Here is a 20022-nt window from a genome sequence, read left to right on the forward strand (position 1 = left end):
AATCTGTCTTAAGACATTAAATTCACAGTGGAATTATCACAAAAATAGCAACTTTTGGACCAAGTAACGTTACCTTCTTCTCATACCATTTGCCATCCTTTAACAAAAGGAATAATAACCTTACAAGATCTTGAAAAGATTCAAAAGAAGACAACTATCCGTTCTTCGTATGACAAGAATATAGCGAACATTATATATGTACTTAAAATTGAGTGAGTTATTTGATGGTAATTGTAGAGCCAAAATTCTGCCCTACGGCGAGACCTATAATGATGCACGTAATGTAAAGACGAACATTAAAGAAATGGTAGATTACAATAAAGTAGAGACAATGGACAGAGAATTCTTATTGATATCCGTCGAGCCTGCGAAGTACAATATAATACCCGAAGGTGATCCATTTGTCCTCCAGTATGACGGTCTTCTAATGAAGTTAGGCTTAGAAGTCCTTTCTCATGTCTTGCTTCACCATTCCTTGAACACCTCTTCAGCTTTGGCTATTACATCTTTGAAGCACCGCAACCGTTTTTATTATTAATTTCTTGTACAAGGTTCCGGCATTACATCCACGTCTGAGGATTTCATGGTATGTTAGTCGCTGAAATTGGGAATGGAAATTTTCTCTCGGGTGAATCGCTGCATATTTTCCCTAATTAGCTTGCCAGAGCGCTGGACAATGTGGTTCAAGTCCGAAGGATGTTTCTCTCTCTTCCAAGGGTGACTCAAGGGGAGGCTAGTAAAGCCTTTAATTCAGGCCCCATAAAATTTGGGTCCTCAACTTTTTAAGGGCAATTCGCCCTTTTTTGGGAGGGTATTTAAATTTTGCCCCTCATATTTGTGGTCTTTAAATTTTGCTCTTCGGCTAAAACCCATAGGTTCTGGGTTCGAACCCCCGCTCAGTCAAAAATTTTAAAAAAATTTGCAAGCAGAGTTTAAATTTCGCTATGCCCCCTCTGGCAGACTTTTAGTCATGTTTAACTAAAAGTCTGCCGGAGGGGGCAGACTTTGCCTTGAAGCATATATACGTATTTTTTTTTAACTTTTCAAGGTAAACTTTTAGTAATGCCTTAACTAAAAGTGTGCCCCATAAAACATAACTAAAAGTATGCCCCATAAGACCTAAGTTTTCCTTAAGGCATAACTAAAAGTTTGCCTTATAAGGCAAAGTTTAAACTTTGCTATGCCCCCTCCGGCAGACTTTTAGTTGTGTTTAACTAGAAGTCTGCTGGAGGGGGCAGACTTTTAGTTGTGTTTAACTAGAAGTCTGCCGGAGGGGGCAGACTTTTAGTTGTGTTTAACTAAAAGTCTGCCCCCTCCGGTAGACTTTGCCTTGAAACATATATATATATATATATATATATATATATATATATATATATATATATTTTTTTTTTTTTACTTTTCAAGATAAACTTTTAGTTATGCCTTAACTAAAAAGTGTGCCCCAAAGACATAACTAAAAGTATGCCCATAAGACGGAACTTTTCCTTAAGGCATAATTTAAACTTTGCCTTATAAGGCAAAGTCTATGCCTTAAGAAAAGTTCTTGCCTTATGGGGTATAATTTTGTTATGCCTTAACTAAAATTCTGCCCCATAAGGCATAACTAAACTATGTCTTAGGAAAAATTCTGCCTTATGGGGCAGACTTTTAGTTATGCCGGATCCGGCATAACTTTAGCTTTTCCTTAAAGATTGTATGCTGGATCCGGCATACACTCCCCCAGTCCTACCTGGCGAAATTATTTTTTATTTTATGCCTGAGCGGGGATTCGAACCCAGAACTTCATGTATTCGCCCACCTTTCCAAGCAAAGGGCAAAACTTAACGACCACAAATATGAGGGGAAAAATTTAAAGACCACAAATTTGAAGGGAAAAATTTAAAGACCACCCCAAAAGAAGGGCAATCCGCGCAAAAAAATGACTTTTTAATTGACAGTGATTTCATGATTTTATTTTCGCTAAAGTTTTTAGGAAAAGTAAAAAAATAAAAAATAAAAATTAAACATAGAAAGAAAAATGGTCTAGTTTTCATAGTAAAATAGAGGTATGTCTATTTCGGAGAATCGGTTCAGATTCATGTCGAGACGCTCGATTACAAAAGTCATTTATCTTGTAAGGATACTGGTGGAGCAGTATAGGGAGAAGAAGAGGGACTTACATTTGGTATTCATCGACCTAAAAAAGGCATACGACAAAGTTGCAATTGAGGTTATATGGAAATGCTTGGAGGCTAGATGTGTACATGTGGCGTACATTAGGGCGATCAAAGACATGTATGATGGAGCCAAGACTAGGGTACAAACAGTGGCAAGAGACTCAGAGCACTTCCCAGTGGTAATAGGGTTGCACCAGGGATCTACTCTTAGCCCATTTTTATTTTCCTTGGTGATGGATAGACTGACGCGATAAATCCAAGGGGATTTGCCATGGTGTATGTTATTCGCGGATAACATAGTCTTGATTGACGAGACTTACAGTGGAGGGAAGGCTAAGTTAGAAGTTTGAGGAAAGACTCTGGAGTTTAAAGGGTTCAGGTTGAGTACTAAGACTAAGACAGAATAATTGGAGTGAAAGTTTAGTAACGTTACACATGAGGCTGGCGTGAAAGTGAGACTTGGTACTCTGGTCATTCAAAAGAAAGGAAGTTTCAAGTATCTTGGGTCTATTATCCAAAGGAATGAAGAGATTAACGACGATTTCACACATCTTATTGGTGCATGTGGATGAAATGGAGGCTCGCAATCAGAGTCTTATGTGATATGAAAGTGCCACCAAAACTTAAAGGCAAGTTCTACAGAGTGGTGATTCGACCAACTATGTTGTATAGGGAAGAGTTTTGACCAATCAAAAACTCTCACATTTAAAAGATGAAAGTTTCGGAAATGAGGATGCTTCGATGGATGTCTGGACATATTATGAGAGATAGGATTAGGAATTATGATATCCAGGACAAGGTGGGTGTAACACTCCGTGAATCCGGGTTTGGTGTGAATGTGTTTAATTGGTGTTAATATGGAATTTTAGCTATATGAATCTCTTAGAAGTGAAATTGGGTGCAAGATAGTCGTTTTGAAGTCAAACCAAGTAGTGAAGTACGTAAGAGTTCTCAAACTCGTCTATGTTTTGGTAGGTCTGACTTCTAGGCCAATTAGGTAAAAATACGTTGAGAATATGGGAAAACTTCTTAAATAAAGTTGTAGGTCTTTAAAATACCTTTCCAACCATATATGGTGGAGCTCAAACGGAGCTCTGTTCTAAGAGTTATGCCCATTTTACTGAATGTCATCAATGCAGTGGAAAATTAAGGGGTGTGTGGCTCCCTGCACGGCGCGCCAGGCCAAATTTCCAGAAAACTAAAAAATTTCACACCGTAAAAAAATATAGCATGTGCGGCACGGGTCGCGATATCCCACTCGCCGCGCCAGGCCATTTTATGCCTAAAGCGATTTTTCTCGAATTTTATAAAAGCCTAACTTCGTAAAACTTTCCCCCACTTCGTTTTGGCTGATTTTTTGAGAGAAAACAACTCTAAGGCTTCCCCAAAACATATAATGTAAGTTATTGATCAATTCCCATCATTACAACATCAATCTAACATCAAATTAATGTTAGTTCATCCTTCAAAACCATAGATTCTTGAAAACCAAAGAAAGAGAAATTGAAGGAGACTTTGGGGAACTTCTTAAAGGTATGTTCTTTGATACTTACTGAAATTATTTAGAGTATTTGGACTAGTGTAGGATATTGGAAGCAATAATAATCCAAGGGTGATTCATGGGGGATTCAAGAACAAGATTTAAAGCATAGAAAAAGCCCTACTTTCCGAAATTGAAGGAAAAACTCGTAGAAGCGATTAAACTTCTAACCTTTATTGTCTAAATCTATCATAGAGTGATTGTTGAACCTTGGAAATTCCATTGGTATCGTTTTAGTGGGATTTGAGGTATGTCTCTTTTTCGAACATACTTTTTTTCAAATGTTTAAAGTAATTCCTTGGCAAGGTTTGTGTGTGTGAAGGACAAGCCCGCATTAAACCTTTGTGTGTATTATATTATATATATGTATACATGGTTTTTCAGTTATTTAAGGATGATTGGAATTGAAATATAATGGGTTTCGTTGAATTGAAATTGAATAATGATTTGAACTTGATTTCTAAATTAGTTAATGACTTGATATACCCTATTAATGGGATGATGAACATAATACATAATGAACAATTTAACTATCATGTTGTCATTTGAGATTCGGCTTCCATGCCATGATTTGAGATTCGGCTTCCATGCCATGAATTGCGATTCAGTTGATATGACATGGTTTGTATTGTTGTGTTTGTCCTAGCTACTCGGGAGGAAGGGTAGTCACTATGGGTCCTAGTGGGGTTTGCCTAGCCATTCGGGAAAAAGAGTGACCATCGAGGGTCAATAGGCTCGGTGTGGTCTTTGCCTAGCCATTCGAGAGGAAGAGTGGTCATCGAGGGCTCATAACCCAGATGTGGTTTTGCTAGCTATTTGGGAGGAAGGATAGCTATCGAGGGTAATCAAACCCGAAGTGGTGTTTTTATGCCGTTTTAAGGAACCTTAAGTGGTCGTCCCTTCATGTTATTGATGTGGTATGTATTGGCATGATTGTGATTGATCGTGAGTAATTTGATGATGATAGTAAGTTCACAAATAGAAGAATTAATCTTGATAAATGGCATAATGGATTGAAAGTGGTTTACTTCTCTCTTAATGGTTTCTTTGAGTTTGATGAACTGTTTTATTTCTGGATTTCGAACTATTTTGGAAGAACAGAAGGTAACGAGAATGACCTACTCATTTAAAGTGATTACTTCTTTATTGATAGCTTATACTAGATATTCATGAGATGTTATCATGTGTTTTGAACTGTTTCTGAAAACTGTTTCAATTAAATTTATTACTCATATATTTTGCTATTAATTATTGTCCCGGAGATAGTCACTGAGTACCAAGTACTCCGGCATACCATTGTTGTTTTTGATGGTATGTTAGGTAACGAAAAAGAGCAGGTTCGTGGTACGCGTACAGAGTAGGAGAACTTGCTGCTTTCCAGACTTATTAATGAGCCCACACCCTTGTTCGTGGGACACCCCTATTTACGTAGCTTTATTGTTTTAATTTCCGAGCTACGTCCTGAAGTTAGATACTCGTTTGTTCGTCTTAGAAGCTCCATAGATAGTGGTCAGATTATGGGTAGATGTTGAAAGTCTCATATGACTCATGGAGGCGTTTGCCACGTTTACGACTATTTATTTATACTAGACTTCCCCTGGTTTTACTTCATAATTATGAACACGATTTTTATTTAGTTATTTATAACTTTTTAAATTAAATAATGAAAGATTATTAGAAAGGGACTTGATGTTTAATGATTTATAAGGTGCTTTCGGTATTGTTTATAGCATCGGATGCCTGTTACGTCCAGGGTCGGGTTTGGGCGTGACAGTGGGAGTGGCTTCGGTGGAAGATAAGATGTTGGAAGAGAGGCTAAGATGGTTTGGGCATATGTAGAGGAGGTGCACATATGCCTAGTGAGAGTGTGAGAGGTTGGCTAAGAATAGTTTCAGGAGAGGTAGAGGTAGGCTGAAGAAGTGTTGGAGAGAGGTGATCAGATAGGATATGGCACAAGTTTGGCTTACCGAGGGCATGACCTTAGAAAGAAGGCTATGAAGGACACGGATTAGGGTAGAAGGTTAGTAGGTAATTGAGCGTTATGCTAATTACCCTTTCTTACTAGTAGTCGTAATAATTTTCTTGTAGTTTCTTGTCCATCGATTTCTGCTACTATCTATTGTTTTTTGTACTTCGATTATCATATTAATTTGTGGTAGTTACGACTCCTTTTTTTTTTTTAGTATTTTTACACTGCTTTTTACACTGCTTCGAATTGCTTGTTCTTGTGCCGAGGATCTATCGGAAACAACTTCTCTACCTCCTAAGGTAGGGGTAAGGTATACGTACATTTTATCTTTCCCGGACCCCACTTTGTTGGATTTCACTGAGTATATTGTTGTTGAATTAATCTACTTAAATATTCGTATTAGTAAATAAAGTTTTATACAACAGTATTCAATGGATTGTAACATCTTATTGGCTTGAACTAATCCTTACTAATATAAATAATAATATTAATATTACTACATGAAGTTAAAGGCTTTATGTCTTTTAAGTAGGGGCAAGGATATAAGTAGTCATCCGGTGAAAATATCGACAGTCGGATGGCTACATAAAATCAAATGACATATTGTAGCTAAAACGTATATGATACACTATATATACATTTATTATACACTTTTATACAAAATACACACACGTGCGCACACACACACATATACACATTCTTTAGTGTTAAAATCGAAAACTTAAAAATGCTCTCTAGCCGAAACCCTAATTTCCATGCAAACCCTAGCTTAGGTCGGCTGTCAAACTGAAAATATGGCCACCACGACTACTGGTCAGTCACTTCTGGTGGGTGACCAACCCTCTTCCACTCCCTCTACATCATTAAACACAATCTCTAATCCACCATAATCATCTCAGCCAAAATACAATGAGTTTTTCAAGCCTACAATTATGAGTCCCATGCAAAACCCTATTTCCACGTCAAATATTCCAATGAAACAGGTCTTGTTTATTAATGGAACACCAGTTCTACGATGGACACAAAAAGAAGTTGATGAAATTGAAGCTATGGAGAATCTCAAACCTGCAGTCATTGGGAAATTCTCGCATGGTTGGCCAGATATGAGTTAAGAACCATTCTTCCTATACAATGTGCGATCAAAGGAAAGTTTCAAATTGGACTATTTAGATCTAGACATGTGTTGATTCGTCTGTCCTTAATGGAGGGTTTTATTAAGCTTTGTTCAAAGGGTTCATATTATTTGCAGTCTAAGGATGAATACTTGTATCAAATGCGACCATTGATATATGATTCTAAGTTCAAGATTGATGAAGAAACTTTGAAGGTAATTTCTTGGATATCGTTTCCCAATCTGATACCAACATACTTTGTTCGTGAATCAATGTTTTCACTTGCTTCTGCTGTTGGGACTCCATTGCAACTAGATCTTGCTACCATTAATCATACTAGACCTAGTTGTGCTCGAGTCAAAATATTGGTAGATTTATTATTAGATCTCCTAAAATCTGTTAATATAGAAATTAAGGATGAGTAGACAAAGGAGATTAGAGTGGATAAAGTGAAGATTCATTACAATTATCTTCCTAATATTGTGGAAAATGTAGATTGCAAGGGCACAATGAGGACGAGTGCTGGAGTTTACATCCTGAATTCTATGAGGAGGAAGATTATCAAGAAGAAGGGGAGCATAGTATTGATAATGAAGGTAAAGGTAAAGAAATAGATGAGAAGCCTGTTATTGTCAATGGAGATAAAGGAAAAGCAATAGCTGGGAGTGATGAAAAAGTAGTGGATGCTGAGAAACCTATTGAGCCTGAATAGAAGAAGAAGAGAAATAATTATCACAATAAAAGGAGATTTAATGCTATATTGTTATCAAGTGGTAGAGTACTTGGTGATCCAGGAAACTTGAATGTTGTGAAGGATTATAGAGTCCTTGTTTTACCAGGACAAGGAGAATCTGAGAATGAGAAGGAGCATGGTCAACAACAACTATTGGAAACTTCAAATGTGGTTGTCCACAACAAGTTTGATGTGTTACAAGATGATGACCAGATGATAGAGGTCAACAAAGAGGATATCAGGAGTAATGAAGATGATGATCCCACCAAATCCAAGCAAAGGTGTCAACAAGTTGATCAGATCATAGTTGATAATGTACAAACTAAAAGTCCTGGAGTTGCTAATTAGAGAAAATCTTGGAGTGATAGAGTGGAAGATGAAGAAGGGGAAATTTGTGAAGTGGTTGGTGAAGAAGTTGTTGAGATTTCATATCATATTCAAGAACGTGAGAGCAAACATGGAGATCAAGCCAAAGATTTGGTTTCTCCTATGAAGGAACTGCATGATCTGGTGTCACACAATATTGATTTAAATGGTACATAGGTGGTAAAAGAAATGTCAATTGGTGGTAAGAAAGTAGAATCCAGTATCATAGAAGAGGTTGAAGCTATTTCTATGGTTCTTGGGAAAGTTACCAAAGAAGCTGGTATTTCACCAAAAACTCAGGCTAGAGGTACCAAAAATAACAATAAACAAGGTGTCATTGATCAACAACTTACTAGGGTATTAACAAGGAGGAGTGCTCACAAATCTAGTTCTAAATGATCCTCAAAACACTTTTTTGGAATATTATATATGTAAAAACTCAGAAGGCTTTCCATAGAGTGCAAATGCTGCACAGGGGTAACCAATTTTTCTGCTTGCATTGATGGAGCCTTTTCAACATGCTAGTAAAATTCATCAGTATCGGAGAAGAATAGGCATGCCATATGCCACCAATAACTACAGTGGGAAAATTTGTTTTTTGTGAATGACAATATTGATGTGGAAATATTAGAGGACACTACTCAACAAGTTACTCTAAAGCTGTTTTTTCAAGAACTAGACAAGACTATGGTTGTAACTTTGATGTATGCAAAATGTGATGCTTTTGAGAGACTATCTTTATGGGCTAGCATGTATTGTTTGGCTGATGGTATGACTACACCTTAGCTTATTGGAGGAGATTTCAATGTCATATTGAATAAGGAAGAAAAGATTGGTGGATTGCTTGTTTATCCTTAAGAATATGAAGATTTGCTTTTTGTATCAACTCTTGTGAATTAGCTGAAATAAACTTTAAGCGCAGACTTTTCACATGGTGGAATGGTAGATCAGATCATGAGTGTATTTTCAAAAGGTTGGATATGATGCTATCTAATGAAAAGTTCCAAGATTGGTTTGGACAGTTGGAAGTTGATTATTTGTCAAGAACTGGTTCTGACAATGCTCTTATGCTACTTTCTTGTAATGATCAATTCCAACACTTTGTGAGACCATTCAAATTTTTGAATTTTTGGACTGAGCATAAGGGCTTTAAGGAGTTTGTGAGGCATAATTGGTTTGCAAATGACTTAGAGATGTTTTTATTTCTTTCAAGCAGAAGTTGAAACATATTAAAAGAGCATTATCTATATAGAGTAAGCAGACTTTTGGTGATATCTTTAAGCAACTCAATATCACAAAAGATATTGTTACGGTTAAAGAGCAGTTGTTTGAAGAGGTGCCATCAGAAATAAATAGAATGATTCTTCAAAGAGCCCAAGCAGAAATAGAGAGATAATTGCATTATGAGGAGGAATTTTGGAGGCAAAAAGCTGGATTCACTCACTTTGCAGAGGAGATAGGAACACTAGATTTTCCCATAATATGGTTAATGGTAGAAGGAAAAGAACTTTATTGAAAAAGATGAAAGATTCTGAAGGAACCTGGTTAACCAATGTAGATGATCTTGCAGCTGAAGCTATTTCCTTTTATCAAAAGCAATTTACTCAAGAGGATGAACGTTCCGATTCCTCAATTTTGAATCATATTCATAAAATGGTGTCACAAGAGGATAATGAGATGATTTGTGCTATGCCAACTGTTGATGAGGTTAAAAATGCAGTATTTGAATTATCAGGTGACAGTGCTAGTGGTCTTGATGGACTGAATGGTTTGTTCTATCAATCTTTTTGGGACATAGTTAGAAATGATGTTTATAGTGTGGTTAAAGCCTTTTGGGAGGGTCATACACTTCCTAAATATATTACTCACACTAATCTAGTATTGTTGCCAAAGAAGAATAAGGTGGAAACATATTCAGACTTGAGAGCTACAAGCCTTAGCAACTTCACAAATAAGGTAATCTCAAGAGTAATTCATAACAAGATGGATAAAGTCCTGCCAAAACTGATATCTGCAAACCAATCAGGTTTTGTAAGGGGTAGAAATATTATTGAAAATGTGTTGTTGACTCAAGAGATTATGTCTGACATTAGATTGAGAGACAAACCAGCAAATGTAGTCATCAAGATTGACACAACCAAGGCTTATGATAGGGTGTCATGGTTATTTTTAACTAGGGTCCTAAGGAGAATGGGATTTGCAGAGATTTGTATTGATATGATATGGAGGTTCATAGCAAAATAATTGGTATTCTGTGCTCATTAATGGTCAAGCCCATGGGTTCTTTCATTCTACTAGGGGAGTAAAACAAGGTGATCCTCTTTCACCTGCACTTTTCATCCTGTTTACTGAGGTTCTTACAAGGGATCTAAATGAATTGTTTGAGGACAAGAACTTCAAAGGATTTGATATGCCAAAATGGAGTCCTGAGTTGAATCACTTTGCCTATGCAGATGACACAATTATATTCTCATCTGCAGATAACTATTCCTTAAGTTTGATTATGAACACTCTGCAGAAATATGAGGAGATATCTGGACAGTTAATCAACAAAAGGAAAAGTTCTTTTTATATGTATTCAAAGGCTGCCAACAACTTGATTCAGCAGGTGGAAACAATCACTGGATTTTCAAAAGGTTCTTTCTTTATGTATCTAGGCTGCCCTATAACTCATGCTAGGAAAAGGAAGGCCGATTGTAACGAACTTCTCAAGAAGGTAAGGGAGAAACTGCATGCATGGAAAGGAAAGTTGCTATCTCTAGGGCGAAAAGCAGTTTTGACTTCTAGTGTGTTACAAAGCATTCCAATTCACTTATTGTCTGCTATTAAACCTCCAAAGTGTGTGATCAAGGAACTTCATAATATTTTGTCAAGATTTGTCTGGAGTAGTAAATAGGATAGTAGAAATAGGCATTGGTCTGCATGGTTGAATATGTGCTATCCAAAACATGAAGGGGGCTTAGGATTTAGATCCATTTTTATGTGTCAAAAGCTTTATGTGCTAAATTGTGGTGGAGGTTCAAAAATTCAAATTCATTGTGGTCAAATTTTCTTTGGATTATATACTGCAAAAAACCAGTATCCTCAGAATGTGCAATAGAATAGTGGATCTCAAGTTTGGAAGATGATGTTTGAAGTAAGGACAATATTGAGCAAGAAATTTGGTGGGAAACTAGAAGTGGAACTACAAATGTCTGGTTTGATAATTGGACAATATTAGGAGCTTTATACTATGTGTTTCCGCAACAATTTGATATTGATGAGAGAGTAGAAGATGTCAAGAAGCTTCTGATTGGAGGTAGTCGGGATGTTATGAACCTCCAACATGTGTTTCCTGCTAAGATTGTTGATCACATTGTAACAGAACTAGAGATTAAAGAGAATTCTCATGAATGGGATAAGCCTTGGTGGATAATGACTAGTACTAGTGCTTTTTCTGTTGCTAGTGCATGGGAGTTATTAAGGCAAAAATCTCATTTTTCTGAGATTTATAAGAACATGTGGATCAAAGCATTGTCTTTTAAAATCTCCTTCTTCTTATGGAGGTTGTGGAAATTTAAGATTCCTGTTGATGATGTTTTAGCCAGTATAGGGATTAATGTGGTATTTAGATGCTGCTATTGTAGAAATCAGGTGATTTTGCAGCTTCTATTTGGAATGTTTTCAATAATGCTACTGGCATTAACATTAGCTGCACACAGGTAAAACAAGCAGTGAGAAAGTGGTGGCAAACTCCATGTCATTACAAGTTGAGACATGTATATAAAACAATGTCAGCTATCATTTTGTGCCAAATATAGAAGTGGAGGAACACAATATTGCATGGGGGATCTATGTCTGTGTTCAAGGTGTTGCATGAGATTAACTTAAACATTTGTTTGTTATGTAGAACCAGATTTCCTCTCATACATAATATTCCAAAGGAATGGCCTGATATCATAGATTTCTTTGATAAGTTTAGGCCAAAACTCAGTTGTAAGACTGTATTATGGAAGTTGCCAGCAAGTGAATGGTTTAAATGCAACTGTGATGGAGCAGTAAAAGGGAAAACTGGTCCAAGTGCTATAGCCTTTTGTGTTAGAAATGAAAATGGAGACTTATTATTTGTTGCAGGTCAGAAAATTATGGATGGAAACAACCTTGTTGCAGAGGCTCTTGCTATCAAAAAAGGAGTTGAATACTGCATAAACAACCATCTGATCCCTTTGGTATTAGAGATTGACTCTCTAGCAATGCAGAAGTTCATCATGGGTGAATGGGATGTCCCTTGGAGTATTGTGATGATAGTAAAGAAGATTCAGAGGTTGATGAAGCGCAAGCTAGTGATGATGGAGCACATTTCAAAGAAGGCAATGGACTAGCAGACTTTTTGGCTAACTTTGTTTTTGATTTTGCAGGTACACAGCAGTTCACTAGTTTCCAGGAATTACCAACCATGGCTCAAAAGATTCTTAATTCAGATAAAGCTCAGATTCCATATATGAGAATCAGCTATGCATTTGATTTTGCACATCAACACACATGAGGAGAAGCACATGAAAACTGCAGCTGATTATTCTGTTTTCAGTTGCTGAACTGTATAACCATACATATAGTATTGTTGTTGAGCTGATGTTAGTGCAGGTCTGGAAGCTATTTGTATGGGTGGTATTAGTGTGGTATCATGCTCATCCCCATGCAGAAAGTTTTCAACTGTGCTAGCTGCAGATCACAACTATTTTATTGGATACATAGCACAAGTGATACATGCTGATTTGCATAAGCTGATGTTAGTATGGAAATGTGACTTGACAACTGTTCTGGAGGCCTGAATGAAATTCAACTGGACTTTGTTCCATACCACCAGTGAGAGCTTGGAGGTGTGATAGATGGAAGAAAGTCAAGGCACCAAGACTTATAGTTCAATTTGCATTTGATATTTCTGATGTTAGCTTAGTCTTATGAGTGTTATTTTGCTTTATTTGCTACTCTCCTCTATTGGAGTAGCTTTCTGTACATACTATTTTTTATCTTTAATAAATTCCCATCACTCTGTGATGGTTTTAGTTAATACACTCACACACACACACACACACACACACACACATTCTATACATTTTATGTATAATTTGTGTATGATAAATGTATAATCAATGTATACTCAGTGTATAACAGAAGATTCATTTATTATTATTATTACTATTATTCCAAAACCAAATACACTTGGCTCATAAATTTGTATCTCTCTCTAAAGGAAAAAGGCAGAATATGACCAATTAAATGCAATTATTATCTTTTGCAAGAAAAACCAAAACAAAGAGAGATACTTTCCAACTAACTTGGAGCTAGAACATGAAATTGAAGGCGGCGATTGACTCTCCTTGATCGAAGAAATGCAGCTGGGAACTTGCAATTTGAGAGGATTGAAAGTTGAAATTGAAGAAAACCCAGATCTGGTTTTTGTCGGAATCGGTGGTTAGATATTGACACTACTCATGTAGTCCAATTCGGATACTTTGTACAAAGTACTGCTAAAATTTATCTTATTTATGTCTTAGAAGTCACGTAGTGTACTTTTCCCGTTTAAGCATACTACACTATATGAAGAAAAACATAGAACATAAATCTCTTATTAAAAATTGACTTTAGGCCACAAATTTTATTGTGTCACCCTGGCCCGATCCTACCAAGAGCTTGGCCATGTGCACGTGAAAGTAGATTTCTTCAAGCCCTTATCACTAGCCTTGTCCAAATCTACAAGTTTAACCTAAGAAACTCCAGCGATGTCTCGGTGTGGAGATAATCATCTACCATTTTAGCATATAAGTAAAAATCAAAAGAAGCAGGGATGAGAGCAATCTAGGGCAATGAACGTTAAAAGTTAAAAGGAAAGAAACTTTAATAATTTAAAATTCAAATGCAAGAACTAAGTTAAAAAGATCTTACATTGTGAAGGGCTTATAACCGAGCCCTTGAAGACCGCCCCTTTAGGCTAGAAAAGTAAGTAAAAGAATAGCGGTTATGCTAAGAAAATTTTCATTCGCGGATTATTATATCTAAACAAGCCAAACCATTTTCTTAGTATCCTCCTTGTGCAGGAAAGATGAAAGTTAATACTGATGAGAGTGTTAAGAGACGAGTTAGAGATGTTGTTTTTGGAAGCATCTTTAGGGATGACCAAGGAAAATGAATATCGGATATACACAAGCTTATTTTAAGTTTAAATACAAAACTATGGAGCATCACATAAGGTCTCAAGTAGTCAAAGACAAATAACACCAAGATTTAGAAGTGGAAAGCTGATTGCTTACTTGCTGTAGCTTATCTAAAAGAAGAATATAAGATGTCATCCCCTCAGGTAGGGGGTGTTCATGGTTCAGTTTCGGTCGAGTTTTCTCTAAAAAGAAATAAAACAAATAAGTTGGTTTTGCAAATCAAATCAAACCAAACCAATTAAGTAGGTTTTCATCACTTTGATTTTGCCAATTTTTCTGATTCTTTTTCGATTTTTATTAAAATAATTGACAATGTACTTCCAACTTCCAAGCACATATTAGACTAACCATATTCCAATATAAGACTACCAAGTCAATTGCTCTTGAAGAAAAGAACAAACTATATATATTATCAAGTTATGTATATAGCTTCCTCCAGAAAATCGTATGCATTATCTAAGAATTTAGCCATTTTTAAAGAACTTAGTATCACTTCTTGCAATGATTTTTTGGTGTGCAAAAACTAGAACTAAAAATCAAATAAAAAGGTGTCTGCTTTTTTCATCACTTTGATCCGACTTGTTTGATTTGATGTTTCAGTTTTTCGTGATTTTTTTTTACCCTTAAGGTTATTATTAAAAATTGAAAATATTTACTGGAAATGAACGTCGCCACTAATATACACATTTAAATGGAGACAAACAAATGTGTAAGATTTTTTGCGGAATAAAAATGACAAACATGACCATGATTTGTTAATCTATAAATATGCACCAAAAAGATAAAGTTTATTCTCTTGGTTGATTCAAGTCATGCACCTTATGAAAAATATTAAATTTGTTTTGCATTTACAATATACTTTCTCTATCAATTTTATTGTTTTAGTTTGATTGAGCACGGAGCTTAAAAAACAAAAAGAAAATTTTGAATTTTATGAAATTAAGTTAAAGATGTGTGTAATTCTTTAAATCTTATAGTCTTAAACTTGACATATAGAATGTTGAAATTGGAAAACTTCCTAAATAGAAGAAACACTCTTTTTTGGGACTGACAAAAAAAGAAAAATTAGACATTATATATGATTTATACCCTAGTGATCTTGGTTGATTCAAGTCATGCACCTTATGAAAAATATTAAATTTGTTTTGCATTTACAATATACTTTCTCTATCAATTTTATCGTTTTAGTTTGATTGGGCACAAAGTTTAAGAAACAAAGAGAAAACTTTGAATTTTATGGTCTTAAATCAACTATTGTTGAAATTGAAAAACTTACCAAATATAGAAAGAAACACACTTTATTTGGAATTTTTGAAGTTGGAGTAGGAGTTGTGTTTGGCTATAGTTTTTGCAAATAATATCTGGTTGTTTGAATGTAACTTTTTCTAAAAAAACATGATATATGATTTATACCCCCAATTTCTAAAAACTTGCAAAACCAACCAAAACAATTCATAAACATAACCAATTGGTTAAATCAGAACAAACAATTACACAATTAAATCAAACAACTGATACACTGGTGAAAACAACAGAATGAAACTTCAAATTCACATACCACAATCCTTCTCCTAACTCATCAACCGGTCACCCCTAAAAGAAAAAGGAACCAAAGCCCTCCTTTTGAGGAAGAGGGAAGAAAACAATTTCTTTAATCAACTGATGCAATAAATTATCACTAATGTATCACCATTCATAAGGTTTGAGTACATGCTGCATATGTGAAGATAGAAAGAGTAGCAATGTTATGCGGACTATCCCCACCTTGCACTTGTACCCCGACAAGAACTAAAATAAATAGTTGTAAACACTATCAATACTAGTAATAAATGAGGTTAAATTTATAAAAATAAAAAATTTAGGGTAAAATTTGAAAAGAAAACAAAAGCAGGGGTCAAAATTTTTTTAGTGAAAATAAGGTTTTGGTTGTTTTCTAAATTCTAATTTTTCATGACCAAATACTAATTTTAATTTAAAAAAAAAAGTGATTTTTTTTTTCAGAATAAAGAGAAAAATTCGTATAGCGAAACGGGTCCTTAGATTGTAACGGGGAACCAATTTGTTTTTGTTTTTTCAAACGGAGTTTCACTAAACTAATCTTCCGTAGGGAAAGTCCCCCATTATTCTGGTTGGTATCCACATAGGAAAATTCCCCATTATTCTACAGAAATTGCTTTCTTACTAATCTCAGCACCAAACTAATCTTCCTTAGTTTGAACGAAAGTCCAGCATCCTGACTTTGAAGCCCACTTTTCAACTAAAACCCATCAATCCTTTTCCCTTCCTTCACACTCCATTTTCCATCAAGAACCAACAAATGAACTGTTGAGTAACACCGAACCAAAGGTATAGATTCTTGAATTGCTACACCCTTTCAATTATTTGTCTTAAAGAACCTTTTCTTTTGTGTAGATGATGAATTCCGATTCAATCAAGCCTATGGCAGTACCAACAAAAGAGGAAGATAGTACTTCTTTGCTTTCTTTTGACACAGATTCTTCCCAATCTACTCCTCCAAAACCCCCTTTAACTACATTAATTTTCACAGCTTTAATTCTTGTTACTTGTATAGCTCTATCTACAGCTGTTGCCTTTGGTTTTCTCTTCTTTTCGTCCACTTCACATGGTTCTCTATCCATTTCTAATGTATCAAGACCACTCAAGAAACTGAAACATCCAGTTGTAATCTTGATTTCCTCAGATGGATTTAGGTTTGGATATCAGTATAAAACAGATACACCAAATATTAATAGATTGATCAAGAATGGTACAGAAGCTGAACTTGGTTTAATTCCTGTGTTCCCAACTTTGACTTTTCCTAATCATTATGCTATTGTTACTGGTTTATACCCTGCTTATCATGGTATTATAAACAATTATTTTCTTGATCCTAATACCGGTGAGGGTTTTAGTATGGGGAGTCATGATCCTAAGTGGTGGCTTGGTGAGCCACTTTGGGAGACTGTTGTTAATAATGGTCTTAAGGCTGCTACTTATTTTTGGCCTGGATCTGAGGTGAATAAAGGTGGTTGGACTTGTCAGGAATTATTCTGTAAGAGGTATAATGGTTCTGTCCCGTTTGAGGAACGAGTTGATACTGTTTTGAAGTATTTTGATTTGCCTAGTGATGAAATTCCGTCGTTTATGACACTTTATTTTGAAGACCCTGATCATCAGGGTCATAAGGTTGGTCCAGATGATCCTGAAATCACTGAAGCGGTTGTGAGAATTGATGGGATGATTGGGAAGTTGATTAAAGGTTTAGAAGAAAGAGGGGTTTTTGAGGATGTGAATGTTATAATGGTTGGGGATCATGGTATGGTTGGGACTTGCGATAAAAAGTTAATCTTTTTGGAGGATTTGGCTCCGTGGATTGAAATTCCAAAGGATTGGATACAGTCATATAGTCCATTGCTTTCCATTCGTCCACCACCGAGTTACTCTGCCAAGGATGTTGTTACCAAGATGAATGAGGGCTTAAAGTCAGGGAAGGTTCAGAATGGGCAGTATTTGAAAGTCTATTTAAAGGAGGAGCTGCCTGATCGGCTGCATTATTCCGCGAGTGATCGAATACCACCCATTATTGGGTTGATTGATGAAGCATTTAAAGTCGAACAGAAGAGCTCAAAAAGGAAAGAATGTGGTGGATCTCATGGTTATGACAATGCCTTTTTCTCAATGAGGACCATATTCATTGGCCATGGTCCTAAGTTTGCTAGGGGCCGCAAAGTCCCATCTTTTGAGAATGTTCAGATTTACAACCTGGTTACCAAAATCCTTAATATACAAGGAGCATCCAATAATGGGACAACATCATTTCTAGAGTCGATCCTTTTACCCAACCACTGAGATTTAGCTAATCAGGAATGGATTCTTTATGCTACCAGAGGTCAGAGAATATCATGTGATTTTTGTATGCTTCTCTTAACAATTAGATATTATTGTTAAGTTGATTTAAGGTGATGAACTAGTACTGAAGGTTATGCACCTTTGTACCTTGTGGCATCACTTCACTTTTGTTTGCTTTCGGAATTAGTCTATTAGGTGTTGCAACTTTTATTTTATAGCTGGCCTATTATAAGATTAGTAAATTTTTTGCTGTTATGTAGATAAAGAGTGAATTGATAAATGAATATAAATATTTCAACATATTTGTTAAACGTATCCATATTCTACCTTTTACTCCATGTTCTTGGCTTGTTGTATTATGTCATCTATCATCTCCTTACCTTTGTGGTTCAAGAGTTACATGACTCCTGCCTCCCTTTGTTATATTGCCGAGGGAAGTACTTGGAGGTAGAATAGAAAAAGGTTTTTTTTTTTTTTTTTTTGTGTGTGTGTGAGAGGGGGGTGGGTGGGTGTTCCTTCAACACCCAGAATGAGAAAGAAATTGACTGAGATGATATTCCATCCAGCGTTTTTGACTGATGATTTGATAAAATTGAAAATGTAGATGATGGAAGCCCACAAAGGTCATAACTAAACTCAATTAAGCATTTTCTTCAGGACTTGGGGTGAAATGGCGTTATCTAAATTTTTGTCAGTTAAAAACCAAAAATCAAGTATCTGTTTGCCATTGGGTGATTGTTAGTAAGAACATTAAGGTCATTGACTCCATAGCCCATACTCTTGATCAAGGGTTAAGCTTACAATTAGTTTGTGCAGCCATTTTGTTGTTCCCTTTGTTGCATCATCAAGGCAGTAGCCTCGGATGGTAATTGTTGTGATTGGATCATTCTTTTTTCATGAGAATAAGGTATCTTTATCTGTTTGGAGTTGTGGTTGAAAATCCACCTCGATTGTTGTTCCTCCTTGCTGCATTTTTGGAGAACCTTGTAATGTCATACCTGATCTCAATGTTGTTTTTTTTTTTTTTTTTTTTTTGACAATGGCAACATTTCTATATATTAACAGGTATACTATACCAAACTGTATAGTCCCCAAGTAGACAATTACAAAAGTAGGATCATTCTAGCTATGTTTCTTTTACAATTTGTCTAGATTATCAAATATAACTTCTGTTTCCCCTAAACGTTCCTGTAATCCTGTTTACACCAAAAATAATAAAATGATAAACAATCCATCTTCATCTTCTGTATGCTACACTGCTTGTTCTCAAAACATCTGTGGTTTCTCTCTTTCCACACAGCCACCAGACACAAGCTGGGACAATCCTCCATCTCTCTCTCTGCATTGATAAGCTTCCTTCTCTGCTCCAGCTATATAGAACATCTTTTGCCCTTGCTGGCATTACCCAACTGATCCCCCTCAAAATAATGAATAATCTCCATATCTGCTCTGCCCATTTACAATGTAAAAAGAGATGGTTGCTTGTCTCTGCCTGTTCCCCACAAAAAAAAAAAAACATGGAGAGCAAAGCTGAACTCCTGTACTTTTTAATTTTTCCCGAGTCGAAATAGCTTCTTTGGCCACTAGCCAAGTGAAACATGCTACTTGGTGGTTTAACTCTGTTCAAATCGTTGTGCCCCATTCACCTTGTATTTACCTTGAGCGTTCCCTTGCCAAACCACACAGTCTCCACTCCCAGTGACCCCTTTAAAACTGAGCTAAAGAACTAGAGAACTCAGTTATCCTTCACAATTCCCAGTCATTGAGTAATCTCCTAAAAGTTAAGTTCCATCCCTGTTCAGACCACACTTCACCCACAGTTACCTCCTGATGTTGACATAAGTTGTAAATATTTGGGAAAAGTTGAAACAGATTTAAAACAGATTTTCCTGGCCAATCCACTTATCCTTCCAGAAGGATACCTTCATTCCATCACCAACTTTAAACTTTAGCTTTCCAATCATCTTTGGCCATAGATTTCTGATTTCCACAAACTGCACCCATAAGGAATTGCTACTAGATTGGTGGTCCCGCTTCCTTCTTTCCCATATTTTGCTCCAACAACCTCCTTCCATAGAGGGTTTTCTTCAGAGGCAAATC

At 36.0% G+C, this 20022-nt stretch overlaps 1 protein-coding gene across 1 annotated transcript; it reads left to right on the forward strand.

Annotated features, from left to right (window-relative positions):
• Window positions 1–16138: 16138 nt before the first annotated feature.
• LOC132616833 (uncharacterized) lies at window positions 16139–18224 on the forward strand. Its single transcript, XM_060331531.1, has 2 exons — window positions 16139–16419; window positions 16486–18224. Exon 2 carries the CDS (start codon window positions 16486–16488, stop codon window positions 17920–17922), a length of 1437 nt encoding a protein of 478 aa, XP_060187514.1. The 5' UTR covers window positions 16139–16419; the 3' UTR covers window positions 17923–18224.
• The last annotated feature ends 1798 nt before the right edge of the window (window positions 18225–20022 follow it).

This window comes from Lycium barbarum, chromosome 11, assembly GCF_019175385.1.
Source record: "Lycium barbarum isolate Lr01 chromosome 11, ASM1917538v2, whole genome shotgun sequence".
In the NCBI taxonomy this organism is placed as follows: Eukaryota; Viridiplantae; Streptophyta; class Magnoliopsida; order Solanales; family Solanaceae; genus Lycium; species Lycium barbarum.

What these genes read in the sequence shown, in the direction of transcription:
- LOC132616833 (XM_060331531.1), top strand. Translation starts at nt 16,486, where the DNA reads ATGATGAATTCCGATTCAATCAAGCCTATGGCAGTACCAACAAAAGAG.